The sequence below is a fragment of the Penaeus chinensis genome, chromosome 4, assembly GCF_019202785.1.
Source record: "Penaeus chinensis breed Huanghai No. 1 chromosome 4, ASM1920278v2, whole genome shotgun sequence".
Classification (NCBI taxonomy): Eukaryota; Metazoa; Arthropoda; class Malacostraca; order Decapoda; family Penaeidae; genus Penaeus; species Penaeus chinensis.
Genome location: NC_061822.1, coordinates 3,360,477 through 3,375,097, shown reverse-complemented (window position 1 = coordinate 3,375,097; position 14,621 = coordinate 3,360,477). Strand labels below are relative to the sequence as shown.

Below are 14,621 nucleotides of genomic sequence, written 5' to 3'. Positions count from 1 at the left end.
TATATTATTATTTTTTTCCTACAGTTAGGTCTTACGATGATGCATGGTAATTATTTTTCTTATGAATGGGGTTTGGCTCAAAGTATTTGCCTTGGTACCTATTGACAATGAACTTAATATATATATAACTAAAGTTCAATTTAATTGAATTCATTATGGCATTTCATTTTGTTTATTTTAATCTCTGAAGTATGATAATTGTGATTGTGAATATGAATGTGAAACAATTCACTTCATTTGTAAAATTTCATTTGTAAAATTTGGCATAGGTTAAATATATCATCTATGACACACTCCCTAATCATTTAAAAATAAAGTTGTTTCCACTTACTTGGTCAATTATTAAAAAAAAAAAAATTATACATGATATGTTCAACTATTTATAATCAAGTATAAACAGCACTGAGACTAGCTTATATACTATAGAAATCAAAGTACATCCACGTACACACAACATGCATGTAAACATCCTCTGTCAAGGATGCAGGCACCGTGACGGACTATGAGCAATGTCGCACGCATCAACGGAGAGGCTGGAGGAAAATCTGGCCCAGAAGAACCTCATATCACTCACGAGACCAGTGGATCGGCTATGACAATATTGACGCCATCGGGAAGAAAGTAAGTCGTTCTCGTAAGCTTGTTTCTCCCTAAAAAAAAAAAAAAAACTACCATTACTTGAAAAAACGGCTTCCGAAGAGTATTCCAGACGGAAATTATTATGGCTGATAAAGGGTTTGGGAGGAATCACTTTCTGGGACATCAAGGACGACTTCCAGGGCACATGCAACAGTGGTAACAATTCGCTCCTGTCATTCCTATCTAAAGTGCTGGCAGTTCCCAGACCTGGACCCGTCGCCCGTTTCAGCCGAAATGGATACTTAATAATCTTCTGATGGAAGAAGAGTTTTTATCAGTATGACGTAACAAATTTCGAGAACAAATATATACAGAGACAAGTACTCCCCATTCAGTTCAACCCACGGCTCTCCGCCATGTGCTACCAAGTCCCTTCCGCCCTATGCCCACGCAAGACATGAACAAAGCCAAATGCAAAAAACACCGGATTGACCGCTGATCCGAGCGTCTGCTCCTTTTGTTGCTATTTTGGAGACTCGGACTTTCGGCATAAATTTCCCAGCGGACTCCACTGGTGGCAAGAGGGCTGGCCTGTGAGTAGAACAGCCTCTTTTAATTCACAAGAAATGAGGAAATCTAGTGAGGAGGCAGGCAAGGTGGTTCAAGGCGCCATGAGGGAAGAGACCCACGCTGTGGAAGCCTTGAAGGAGAGGAAATCCTGCTGCATGGAACCAGCTCTCATATTAACTCAGGGCAGATTCCAACATATCATATGTCACAATCACGTGTGCACCTAACCTGGATGCCATAGATATTGAGGGTGATTTTCGAATGACTAAAGTGGAGTAGCTTGATAACACCCGTTTTAAGCATACTACATGTAACTGTGTGGTCCAGGAACATAGACAATGTCATGCTTCATGAAACCTTAACTTGGGACATACCACTGTTAAGGACACCATCTTCCTGTACTCAACTCATAAGTATACACATCGTGCCTTGCAAGTGGAAGCTGAAAGACTGGCTCTTGAATTTTCTGCAAGGCCTGGTAGTGCTAGTCTACCAGCTAGTCCTGGCTGCATTCTTGACTGGATATAGGGTAAGTAAAGATGTTTTCAATCCTTTGGGGTATGGGTACACCAGAGCTCTCCTCACACAAGGCCCAAAGTGCTTTCTACTTGTATATCCATTTCCTTGATGGCCAATCCACCCAGACTCGGAGATAGAATCGAACAACTACTATTAATAAAACAGGCTGCCAGAACCATTCTTGGCGTCCCCAGTCTGAAAACTTATTTTGTATAAGCTGTTGAGAGATTTATGAATTACAGTGCACTCAAAGCTATTGTTGTTGGAATGAGAATATTTTGAAATGTTTCCAATAACTTTGACATTAGGCGTGTGTGCAAATATATCCGTGTATGTGTGTGTGTGTGTGTGTGTGTGTGTGTGTGTGTGTGTGTGTGTGTGTGTGTGTGTGTGTGTGTGTGTGTGTGTGTGTGTGTGTGTGTGCGCGCGCGTGTGTTCATGCGTGCATGCATGTGGTGTGGATGAAAAAGTGATTCCCCGCACCTCCCACTGTCACGCCACAATATATATATATAAATATATATTTATATGTATATATATATGTATATATAAATATATATATATATATATATATATATATATATATATATATATATATACATACATACATATACAGGCATGTGTGCGTATGTGTATAGTTTTTTATCACAATCAAAAATATTTAATGTAAAATGTTACTATTAATTTTCCTGCTGCTGCTGTAACTACAATTACAACTAATAAAAAAATAAAAATAACAATTGCAATTATGATAATTATAATAATTACAATAACAACTGATAATGATAATATAATAACTATAATGACAATGATTCGAATATCATTGATGATGATAATAATAATAAATAATAATAACAATAATAATATCAATGGTAAGAGTAATAATCATTATTTGACTAAAATTCACCAACATCGACACTGTACACTGTAGAGAAAAAGTGCATGTTCACTGTAGGAATGCGTGATGTCTGGCTAAGGAGGAATCACATTCATACAGTATTATTATCCTGTACTTAACGGAAGTAATGGATGATAAACACAAGGAAGGGGGGGTATTTGACTCCATTCTGTACGGATATAATCCTCATGTTTTTACTTAGGATTAGATTTTAGAGATGAAATAATGTTGCTTAATATGTTTGGACAATGCCAGGCCATTAACACATCACGATACAACCAATTTATAACATCAGTTAATTTTCCGGTTTATATTTTCACACAAAATGATATTTGGGACACAGAGTTTCTTAAAACACTTACTTTAAATTGTATGGTACACGGCTTATTTTTAAGCAATAAATTCCACTATAAATTTACTCAACTCAGTTATTTGCGCTTTGCATTTCCCACCGAGTCTCATGTAAGTTTTCAAAGCGATTAACACATTTTCACTGATGTTATCGACCGAGAAAACAAAAGCAATGTTTGACAAACACTCATTTTCTGAGATTCCGAAATATAATTTCACTTATAAGTATTTCTACTTTGGAAAGGCAAATATATAACGGCATTCCTCTACATTAGCGTGATCACCTTTAAATTTCATTCTTTTTTCGTATCAAATGAGAAACAGCCAATTGGAATTTATTGGCCAATACACTAATGTTACTATTATAGCAGTGTCTCGCTTTTAACAACTTAACAAGACTCCAACTCTACCCATCTATCACTGCCATTAATACAATGGGACTATTGTGTCATGAATTTTCTAGAATCAGTGTTAATGTGGAATTTTTATAGTTAGCGGTTAATGAAAGCCGTGAACGCGAGACTAGTGACCAGTGCCAGAGTGACGAGGGAGAAGCATAGACGTAATACTTTCGCTCGTCTGTTGCTTCGAGTCAGCCAAGTCAGCCATCTCTACGTGAAATGTTTTGATCCTGTGCAGTATTTTGTCTTTCATATATTGAGAGAATAGTATTTCCTCGAAAATCCGTAGCACATATAGTATTTAACAATAATGATAATAATAGTAATAATAATAATGATAACAGTTCTGGTAATAGAATTAACAATGATATAGTGATGGGAATAATGACAACACAAGTACCACGTTCATTTATTTGCATTCATTCCTTTACTTTTCTCGTAATCATCATATCCTTTTACCACGAATTACAAAATCAGGTATACAGCGACGGCTTTCTAAAATGCTTATAATCATATTAGTTTCTGTTCATATCCACGATCATGGTCAGAAGAACAGAACTTTAAATATATCTCGCCTGTAAATGGGAGCACCGTCATGTCAATTTAGCAGGCAAATTGCATTGGATCTTTAATATTTGGAGTACCATAATATCTTCTTAGAAAGCAAAAATAGATATACGTTGAATTTCTTCCTCATTGGCACTGACAGTTACACCTAACTCTAGATTTTCATTCGGTCACTGACCGCTAAACAGCCATCATAACAGATATATTACAAGCAGTGTGCCCTTGTTCCATTGCCTGATAAGACGTAAATCTAATGCAGCCTGCAGTTGTAATCTACAATCCATTGGCAAATAGATACACATTTGGTCTGCAGACGTTCACGACGCCACCAAAATGGGCGGCCGCTCACTCCAAGAGGCTCTGCGTGACCCTGATGTGTTCAGGGAGCTACAAGAACATCCCGAGACGTTCAGGTAGGGTTTATCATGATAGACCGACGTCAGTGGATTGCTTAAAACACACATATCTCAGGTAATGTCTCCCAAACAGTATTTGGGTTACTAGTTTTATACTAAGATCGTACAATAGAGCATAATCCACGCTATTTCTAGATCAGAATACTGGATTTTGTACGCTGAGAAATATTCTTCTGAATACTGTTCATTGCGACAAATGTAGAAAAGATATGAATGAGAATGGATATATTCATTCGATTGTATCCTTGTCAGAAATATTCGTAATTCTGCCGAAGATATAATCGAAACCGGTCACATATATCTCTTGTACTGTGAAGATATTCATTCTCATTCATACCTTTTCCAAATATTCTTCCTTCAGATGTAAAAAGAGACGCCGTGTTATCATTTTGATTCGTTATACTACTAAAGAGTAATGTTTATTTAATACTGGATAATATGATTGTTCAATTCGCCAACAAATTAGAACATTATATTGTCCATCGGGTCTCTTAGAAATTTAGTGACTATTTCTTGCTTGGGTCAAAGTGTACTGCAGTTCTTTCATGACTCGTTTATAAATCAGTAAATGTAAGGGCAGTTAGTTCTGTGTGCATATACAGTATGTTATTGAAATACAGGACCCTTAAAATCAAGATTGTGTGCACCCACCCGCCACTGATATTATCAGTGTGGGAACGTAGGTTGACAGGGTTGAAAAGTTTCGGAATTCAGATAAACATCCTTTTGTTTGTCCAAATGTTTATTTGCTGATTATTGAAATTGCAAAGAAATAACATATAAGAAAACTTAAAAATTAATTAATTACGCTTACATCAAAGAATAAACATATAATTACATAAAAATATTATACGTGTTCATAACTAATAGATATATAACACTTGATATAAACAATTTTAGTATTACAACAATATCAAATTAATGGTAATTATTTCACTCAATATGGTGGAAAAACCCACAATGTAAAACTAGATTATTGAAAGTGAGACAACAGTTTCGGAATCCACCTGGATTCCGAAACTGTTGTCTCACTTTCAATAAATCTAGTTTTACATTGTGGGTTTTTCTACCATAGTATCAACACGGTAGAGTGTTTTCACCATTCTATCTCAGTATATTCAAATGTCTTTTACATGTGAACATACCTATTTTTATATAAGTGTGGGTGTGGGTATCTACGTGTGTGTCTGTGCTCTAATATATATATGCATATTTTTTCACACTAGATTTCGTGATGAAGTGTCCCTCGAAATCGCTGTAGAGGACGGCCCTTACTCCACCGTGGTTGAGGACGCGACCTCCCCCAGCGGAATCTCCGTCGGAGGGCCCATGGAGCATGTCCTGGGCATCCTTACACAGTCTCTCAACTTCACGTAAGACCCATAAGGATACTTGCGGATAAGATCTATGGTACCATGGGTGGTTACTAGACCTCACGGGGCGCTCGATTGATGATGCCATTTTTTTTACAAGCTTTAGGATTTATTCTTGCTATAATAATCTGTATAGTTGCCTTCCACAAAGGTTAAGGAACATCAAATAGATAAATATAGATGTAATGCTAAGTTTGCTCTCCCAGGTACACGTTGGTGCGGCCTTCCGACCGCGGTTTCGGCGTCAAGCTGCCCAACGGGTCCTGGAACGGAATGATCGGCCTCGTGGCCAGGAAGGTAAGCGCTTCAGTCATCCCTCATGGTGTATATATGTATATGTATATGTATATATGTGTATGTGTGTGTGTGTGTGTGTGTGTGTGTGTGTGTGTGTGTGTGTGTGTGTGTGTGTGTGTGTGTGTGTGTGTGTGTGTGTGTGTGTGTGTGTACATATATGTATGTATGTATATACACATATATACTTATATATATATATATATATATATATATATATATATATATGTATACATACACACACATACCCACACACATACAAATATATATAAATATTCATATATATACATATATATATATATATATATATGTGTGTGTGTGTGTGTGTGTGTGTGTGTGTGTGTGTGTGTGAGTGTGTGTGTGTGTGTGTGTGTGTGTGCATATATACAAATATATTTACATATATAAAAAAATATGTATATATGTGTATATATACGTATACATATACATATATAGATATAGATTTAGATATATATATGCTTATACCCATGGAACTATACGTGTGAATGTTTTAGTATCCATTTAGCCTCTTATATTTATATATATTTATGTGCACCAATGCGGATACCGCAGGACGTCCGTTTATATCCACTGCACAAAGAAAACACCAGGATCCCCTTATACCCACAGCAAGTGGACATCGGCATGAGTTGCTTCATGATGAACCCCGGGAGAGCCTCCGCGGTTGACTTCGTCGACACTTTATCTTTCATGAAGGCGAGGATCTTGGCCGGAAAAGGAAGCCCTAAGATGAATCCCATGGGCTTCTTGTACCCCCTGAGCCCCACGGTTTGGGCGGCCCTGTTTGCCATGCTTCTGTCCGTGTGGGCGGCGACGCTTGTGCTGAGGAGTCCCGCCAGAGGTTCTCGGTGGTACGCCAGGGCGGCGCATCTACTCTACAGCCACTTCGGTACGCTCCTGCAGCAAGGTCAGTCACTTCATGTCTTCGTGTGTATGTATGTATGTATGTATGTATGTATGCATGCACATATGTGTGTGTATATATATATATATATATATATATATATATATGTATATATGTATATATATATGTATATATATATCTATGTATATGTATATATATACATATATGTGTGTATATATATGGTTATGTATGTATATGTGTATATATACACATATAATAGACAGATAGAAAGATATAAATATATAGATATATAAATATATATGTGTGTGTGTGTGTGTGTGTGTGTGTGTGTGTGTGTGTGTGTGTGTGTGTGCTCGTGTGTGTGTATTACGTGTTTATTGTGGTTATATTATTGTTAGTTTGAAGAAAAACTCGTGACATGTTCGAAACGTTACGTTCATTTTCTTTCAGATTTGGTTGTGTCCTTCCATATAATCACACACGTGCGCGCGCGTAAGCGCGCATAAAAGCGTTCGCATACATACCCCTTTATGACCCGTTCCTTCTTGCCAGATGTGGGCATCAGTTTTGTCCGTGCAGTGGACCGGCTTGTTGTTGGTAGTTGGATGCTGGTTGCCATGGTGATTATTTGGGCTTATGGCTGCAACTTGGTGTCTCTTCTGGCAGCCAGAAATATTCCTCAGTCTATCCAGAATCTTCAAGACCTTGTGGACAGTGATATCCAGATCTTACTGAGGCCTAGCACTGCTCTCTCCGCCTATTTGGTTTGTGCGAGTCGATTAATGTACAACAATAATGCGTAGCATAGTTTCATTCACGCGCATGTTCAGCTAATACTTCTATCATTGACCAGAATATCTTCACATTTGATGATTTCCTTTTAAATTTGTACCAGGAACAACGCGCTGAATTCGACGCCATCGAGAACCGCATCGTTCACATCGGCTTCTCCGACTACTTGCCCACGCTCGAGGACATTCGTCGGGGCACACACGTGCACATAACGGTGGAGATGGTGTGCAGTAAACTGATGTCTCAAGATTTCTCGAAGTCTGGTAAGTTGTGTCTGCTGAAATTTCGAAGTTGCTAGAAAGAGACACGCCATACACCACCCGCGTGAGGTAATAACCGGATATTAGCAAGAGGAAATTAAGACAAGCTGAGGCAGCAATATAGGCATATGAAGCAAAGCAGATCTAATAATGCTCCTCTTTGAATCCCAGGCCGTTGTGACTTTTACCAGAGTCGAGACGCCTTCATGGCCAATCCTATGAGCATGGTTGTGCAGCGCGGGAGTCCACTTTTGCAAGCCATCAACCATAGGTAATCACAATAGGCAGAGGGAAAGAGGGAGAAGGAGAAGAAGGAGAAGGAAAAGAAGGAAAGGGAGAAGGAAAAGAAGGAGAGAGGGAGAAGGAAAAGGAAAAGGAAAAGAAGAAGGAGAAGGAGAAGAAGGAGAGGGAGAGAGAGAAAGAAAGAGAGAGAGAGAGAGAGAGAGAGAGAGAGAGAGAGAGAGAGAGAGAGAGAGAGAGAGAGAGAGAGAGAGGAAGGGAGAAAGAGAAAAATGGGGGGGAGAAAAGGAGAGAGAGGGAGAGATTGAGCATGAATACCGTATTATTAATTTTATGCATGTTTATATTTATTCATTCATAATATATGCCCGTGCGTGCGTGCGTATATATAATTATTATGTATATATATTGATATATAATCATGGGCATTTCCACACTTCTGTCCCTTTTTTTGCGCTCAGGATTCGCAGAGTGTTGGCTGCCGGCCTCTTTGACTACTGGGTAACCAGCACCATCCCCAATGCCACGAGGTGTAGCTACGCCCCGTCAACCATCACAGTGATGGAACCGCTCACTATCACCGCTGTATCGGTAACCATCATATTTATAATCATCTTTTTTTTGTGAACGCCTCTTGACGGGAAATTGAAATGTAGAATATAAAGTTTTGCTTACTTTATCCTTGCTTATAAAACTGTACCTGCCCCATATGTCCACATGAGTAGCAATGGGGGTGACATGCTTGCGCCGCTTTGCAGGGGATGTTCGCAGTCTGGGCTAGCGGACTGGTGCTGTCGCTCGTCGCCTTCTGCATGGAAATCCTCGTGGCTAACGCCCTTTCACGTCCACAGGCGGACTAAGAGGAGGCTTTTATCTCTGTCACCTAGTCGTCTATAATATGGACGACGAAACTGCTTTAGTGCGACACGAGAATCTGTTTACAAATTACACGTAACCTTATGTTAGGTATCCATAAGATACAAGAAACTGCTATCATTCATATATCTTCTAATCAATTTATCTATATAATCTAGTCTTTGAGAGGAGTCTATGCACGACAGGCACCAAAAAGTGAATTTTATGAACATTACAAGCTAGATTTATTTCACACCATAATTTTATCACCAAAATCTCATACGAATGGATACGTATTCACATTTACTCAAATAAACCATAGTAATCATATTTTTTTATCTGCATGTTCCCTCTGTGTGTTGTCGTGAAGTGAACAAGAGTACGATGTTCAGTAGGTAGAATGACCGTCATTGAACATATTATTTTACGGTTTATATGTGTATTTCCAAACATTTTTTTTTTTTTTTACACAAATACATAAAAATATCACATAAAGGATGATTCATACATATGTAAGTGTATATGTATATTTATATATTGTGTGTGTGTGAGTGTGTGTGTGTGTAGTGTATGTGTGAGTGTATGTGTGCGTGCGTGTGTGTGTGTGGGTGTGGGTGTATGTGTGTGTGTGTTCGTCCGTGTGTGTGTGTGTGTGTGTGTTTGTGTGTGTGTTTGTGTGTGTGTTTTGCAAGCTTGGGGAGCAGCAAATGGACGGTCTTTTATTTCCTCTGACCCTCCAAAGTGATAACGGTCACAGCAGCCCAAGAAAAGAGGAATATTTTCAATAAACATTGGATGTCTCTTAAGCTAAGTCACTCTGAAAGGAAACTTTGTGGCTGAACCAACTAGTACAATTACGTAATGGAGTAAACCAAGAACTATAAAGGAGGTAAACTTGTAGAAGACGCCAAAGTTAAAAGATGATGATGATGATAACAATGATGATAATCATAATAATAGTAGTAGTAGTAGTAGTAATGATAATAATAGTAGTAGTAGTAGTAGTAAAGACAGTAATTTAATAATAATAAAATAAATAAAAGTAACGAATGTACTGTTGAAGCCACATTTGAACAAAAACTTTGAGTAGACCGAACTAGATAAGACGAAAACAAAGCAGCACTAAAATGACTTCATTGCTCTTGGTCCCACAGCAACCTTTGTGGCCGAAGGAATACAAAAGGAAAATCACAGGCAATAGTCCAAATAACACTCTTTTTAATTTGTACATGTCTACATAGCGTGGATTTGCATACCCTTCATACTCACGTCACAACATGCTGACAGAACTGTATTGAAATGAAGTACAAAGGTGTAAATAATTATAATAAAACATTAACAACATGATCAAACGAAGAACAGAAGGTAAATGGAATAACTAAACGAGTAAAACAAATCAATATTGACAGCATGAAGCTAAATCTATAGAGGAGGCTGTCTCGAGTCTTCCAGCAGCTTCGAGCGAGAGCCGTATATCCCTCCAGTTCCTCTTTGTATAATAGGAATAATCATCATATGCATTACGTAACATAAACATAGATATGTGTTATAACCGTTATATAGTATATTACAAGCATATATTTTTTATATGTTTAGCGTTTCACGATTTTCAAATCAAGCGCGTCTTCGTCTTTAACTCAGTGGTTTTCAACTTTTTTTTTTGTTGCAACTTATTCTATCTGCCGTGAGATCTTAGTTCTCAGAAGCTGAAAATAAAATGTAACAGGATAGCAGAGGACTACATGCAAGCGTATCCTGAGACAACATTAAATAAGGATGTTATTAGATATTCAATTTCCTGTTTCTTCTATAGCTTCTTGTACTTCTGCATATTTTATCTCCATTATCTTGCCAATCTCTTCTTTTATTATTTCTTATGTGTAACTCGTTTCACTGTTACTTTTGCTTCTGCTAACATTTATTTATATATATATATATATATATGTATATGTGCGTGTGCGTGTGCTTGTGCGTGTGCGTGTGCTTGCGCGTATGCGTGTGTGTGTATTAACTCCTGTTCGTCACGTGACATGAGGAAATCCTGGCTCCGACGATTTCTAAAACGAAGACGCAGAGGGACGTTACCAGCCCGCCTGCCCACACCGTAAACATACCCTGCAGGCAGTGCAAACAAAATATTACCCAAATATAAGGCGGATACTATATCTGCGAAACCTCCACATCACTGCCCTGCTTATTTATGTGTGAAAAATATTACAAGGAATTAGTTTACCGTTTTCAAATAGTTATTTTTATCAATTCCAAACTATCGGATGAAATGACGCGTCCAAAGCAACGCGTAAAATTAAATGCCGGATGCTAATGTCATATCTATCAAGCTCACAAAGTAAGTATCTCACGAAAAGGTCATCCTGGTGTGCTGTTCCTTTGCTTATCAAACACAACCGGAAAGTTAAATGCAGATCCAAGACGCAAACGAGAGAGCACTCACCCAGCAGACCCGGAGAGAGAGAGGCTCCATGACCGTGATCGTCGACGGGGCGTTGCGGCAGAACCTGATGTCGGCGATGGCTTTCTCCATCCAGTAATTCACGAGGCCGGCGGCGTGCAGCGCGCGGATCCTGCGGGAAATAGCATGGGGTCGCGGGTATGAGTTGGCTGCGTTGTGAGCTTTTTGGCGTGCGTAATAATTACTTGATGTTATGATAGATTTGGCGAGTCTTTTCCACTGTCCAATCATGATTTTGTATACTTGAACTTTTAAGACACAAACACGCGCACACACACACACACACACACACACACACACACACACACACACACACACACACACATATATATATATATATATATATATATATATACATATATATATATATATAGTGTGTGCATATGTGTATATATATATATATATATATATATATATATATATATATATGACCTCGTCAGCATTAGCCGACACAAAAAAGCTTGACCAGCTATGGCCTTATAAACCTCCTTGACAGCGAATTTGGCTTCCTTAGCAGCCGTCACTTCCTTGATTTCGAACTGTCATTTGGCTTAAATCTGAAGGAGCAAGAATCTCAGCTGCAAGACAAAAGGACCATCGGCGGCCGCTCTCCAAACTGCCTCGCCTTTCTCTTCAACTGATTACCAGAACATAGTCGTGCCGTGCATTAAGTCTCGTTATGTCAAATACATCACACTACACTTTTCCAATGTAAACTACAGTTAGGGCTTTTGGCTCATTTCGCAAGTAACAATACCTAAGACACAATTTAGGGTCTTACGTATTGTTGGACTTTAGCCTTCCTTTGAAGAGCCTCAATGACAACTGAGGAATTTCTATATTGGTTCGGTTTTTCTTAAAAGTCTCCATCCACCACTGGGGTCGTTATTCGGTTATTAAAGGGGGTGAAGGAACCTAACCTAACCACTAATGACGTTTTAACTACTCCTCAGATATAAATAATAAATTACCAACACTGTAAACACTTCAGGTAGCGTTAGCAGCCTAAATATTCACAAAATAACGCGATGTATCCGCAAATTTCAACGGCGTTTTTATGCCGCGTTCGCAAAGGACAAACGTAAATGTTCAGTTAACTATTAAGAATAAATAATTTAGACAGACAATGACGGACAGACTGACTGGCTGACTGACTGACTGACTGACTGATAGAAAAAAAACAGACACACAGATAGACAAATAGGGGTATTGAGTGATTAATTGATTGTGTAGATTGATATATATAGAGACGCAGACAGAATATACCTATATATATATATATATATATATGAATATAAAAACACTTCCATGTTGATATGATAAAACAAAACCCACAATGTACAACATTTATTGAAACGGAGAGACAACAGTTTCAAAATTCTTCCGAATTTCTCCATTGGGAGGATTTCGAACTGTTGGCTCACCTGTCAATAAATCTCGTTTGTACATTTTTATTTTTTTTACCAAGGTATATATATATATATATAATTAAATAAACATATATATAAGGACTAAAAACAAAATAAATAAAACTTATCCATAGTGCAGTTAGTCCCAAAACCCGTGCCTCCTAAATAGTATGTAATAAACACCTGTGATTTATAGCAGCGAGGAGGGGGCTTCCACGGGGCACGACGACGCTCATGGGGCTGGCCAGGAAGGTGTCGCGACTCTGGTAGAAGTCGCAGCGCCCTGTTCGCAACGGAAGATATGTGTAATGCTTATGCGCTTTATTCCAGGGATAGTAATGGCTGTATACATATACACACCTACACCTAATAATAGTAATAATAATTATTATAATAATAAAAATAATAATAATAATAATGATAGAAGTCGCAGCGCCCTGTTCGCAACGGAATAATGTGTAATGCTTATGCTCTTTATTCCAGCGACAGTAATGGCTGTATACATATACACACCTACACGTACGCGCAAATATGGTTAGGATATCTCGTAACTTTTAATATTACTTTTATGATCCTCAGCAGAATTACTGTTCATACCATTTTTAAAAGCTGGTATGAAAATTATCCTTGCATCGTATAATTTTCGTTGATATCATCCTCGTTGTCAACATCGATTAATCTTATCATTGTCATTATTTGCTTTATCGTTATTATCACAGTTATAAATAATAATTATAGCAATGATGATGATGGTGATGATATGGTGATGATGATGGTGATGATATGGTGATGATGATACTGATGATGATGGTGATGGTGTTGATGATGGGTCGTGTGGCATGGTTGGTTTCATCAATGTGGCATTGCTTTATTCAATTTTTCAATAATAATAATAATAATAATAATAATAACAACAATAAAGGTGATGATGATAACAATAATAACAGAAAAAAATTATAAAAATGATAGTGATAATAATAATAATAATGATAATAATAATAATAGTAATAATAATAACAAAATAATAATATTAATAACAATAATAATGATAATAGTAACAAAAATAATAATATTAATAACAATAGTAATAACAACAAATAAAATAATAATAATAATAATATCAACAACAACAACAACATTATCATCATTATTATTATTATTATTATTATTATTACTATTATCATTATTATTACTATTATCATTATTATTATTATTATCAATATTATTATTATTATTATCATTATTATCCTTATCATTATCATTATCATTATTATCATTATCATTATCATTATTATCATTATCATTGTTTTATTATCATCATTGTTATTATTATTACTATTATTATTATTATTATTATTACCATTATTATTATTATTATTATTATGTGCAATTATATAATAGTAATAATAATAACAATAATAACAATAATAATAATAACAATGATAACAATAATGAAATAATAACAATAAAAATCATAACAAAGATAATAATATTAACATTACTGATAACAACAACAATAATAATACTGACAGTAATAATAATAATAATAATAATAGTAACGATAATAATAATAATAACAATAATAATAATGATGAGGAGGAGGAGAATGAGAATGGTAAAAATAATAATAATAATAATAATAATAATAATGATAATAATGATGATAATAATAATAGTAATAATAATGATAATAATAATAATGAAAATGATTATAATAGTAATAACAATAATAATGATAATA

At 36.6% G+C, this 14,621-nt stretch overlaps 1 protein-coding gene across 1 annotated transcript in view; it reads right to left on the bottom strand.

Annotated features, from left to right (window-relative positions):
* Window positions 1–12,167: 12,167 nt before the first annotated feature.
* Window positions 12,168–14,621, bottom strand: part of LOC125025164 (probable glutamate receptor) — a 5,614-nt gene continuing 3,160 nt past the window's right edge. Inside the window, exons 8-9 of the mRNA XM_047613140.1 lie at window positions 13,064–13,163; window positions 12,168–12,228 (exon numbers count right to left, since the gene is read on the bottom strand). Coding sequence (XP_047469096.1) covers window positions 12,168–12,228; window positions 13,064–13,163 — 161 coding nt within the window. The remainder of the gene's footprint in view (window positions 12,229–13,063; window positions 13,164–14,621) is intronic.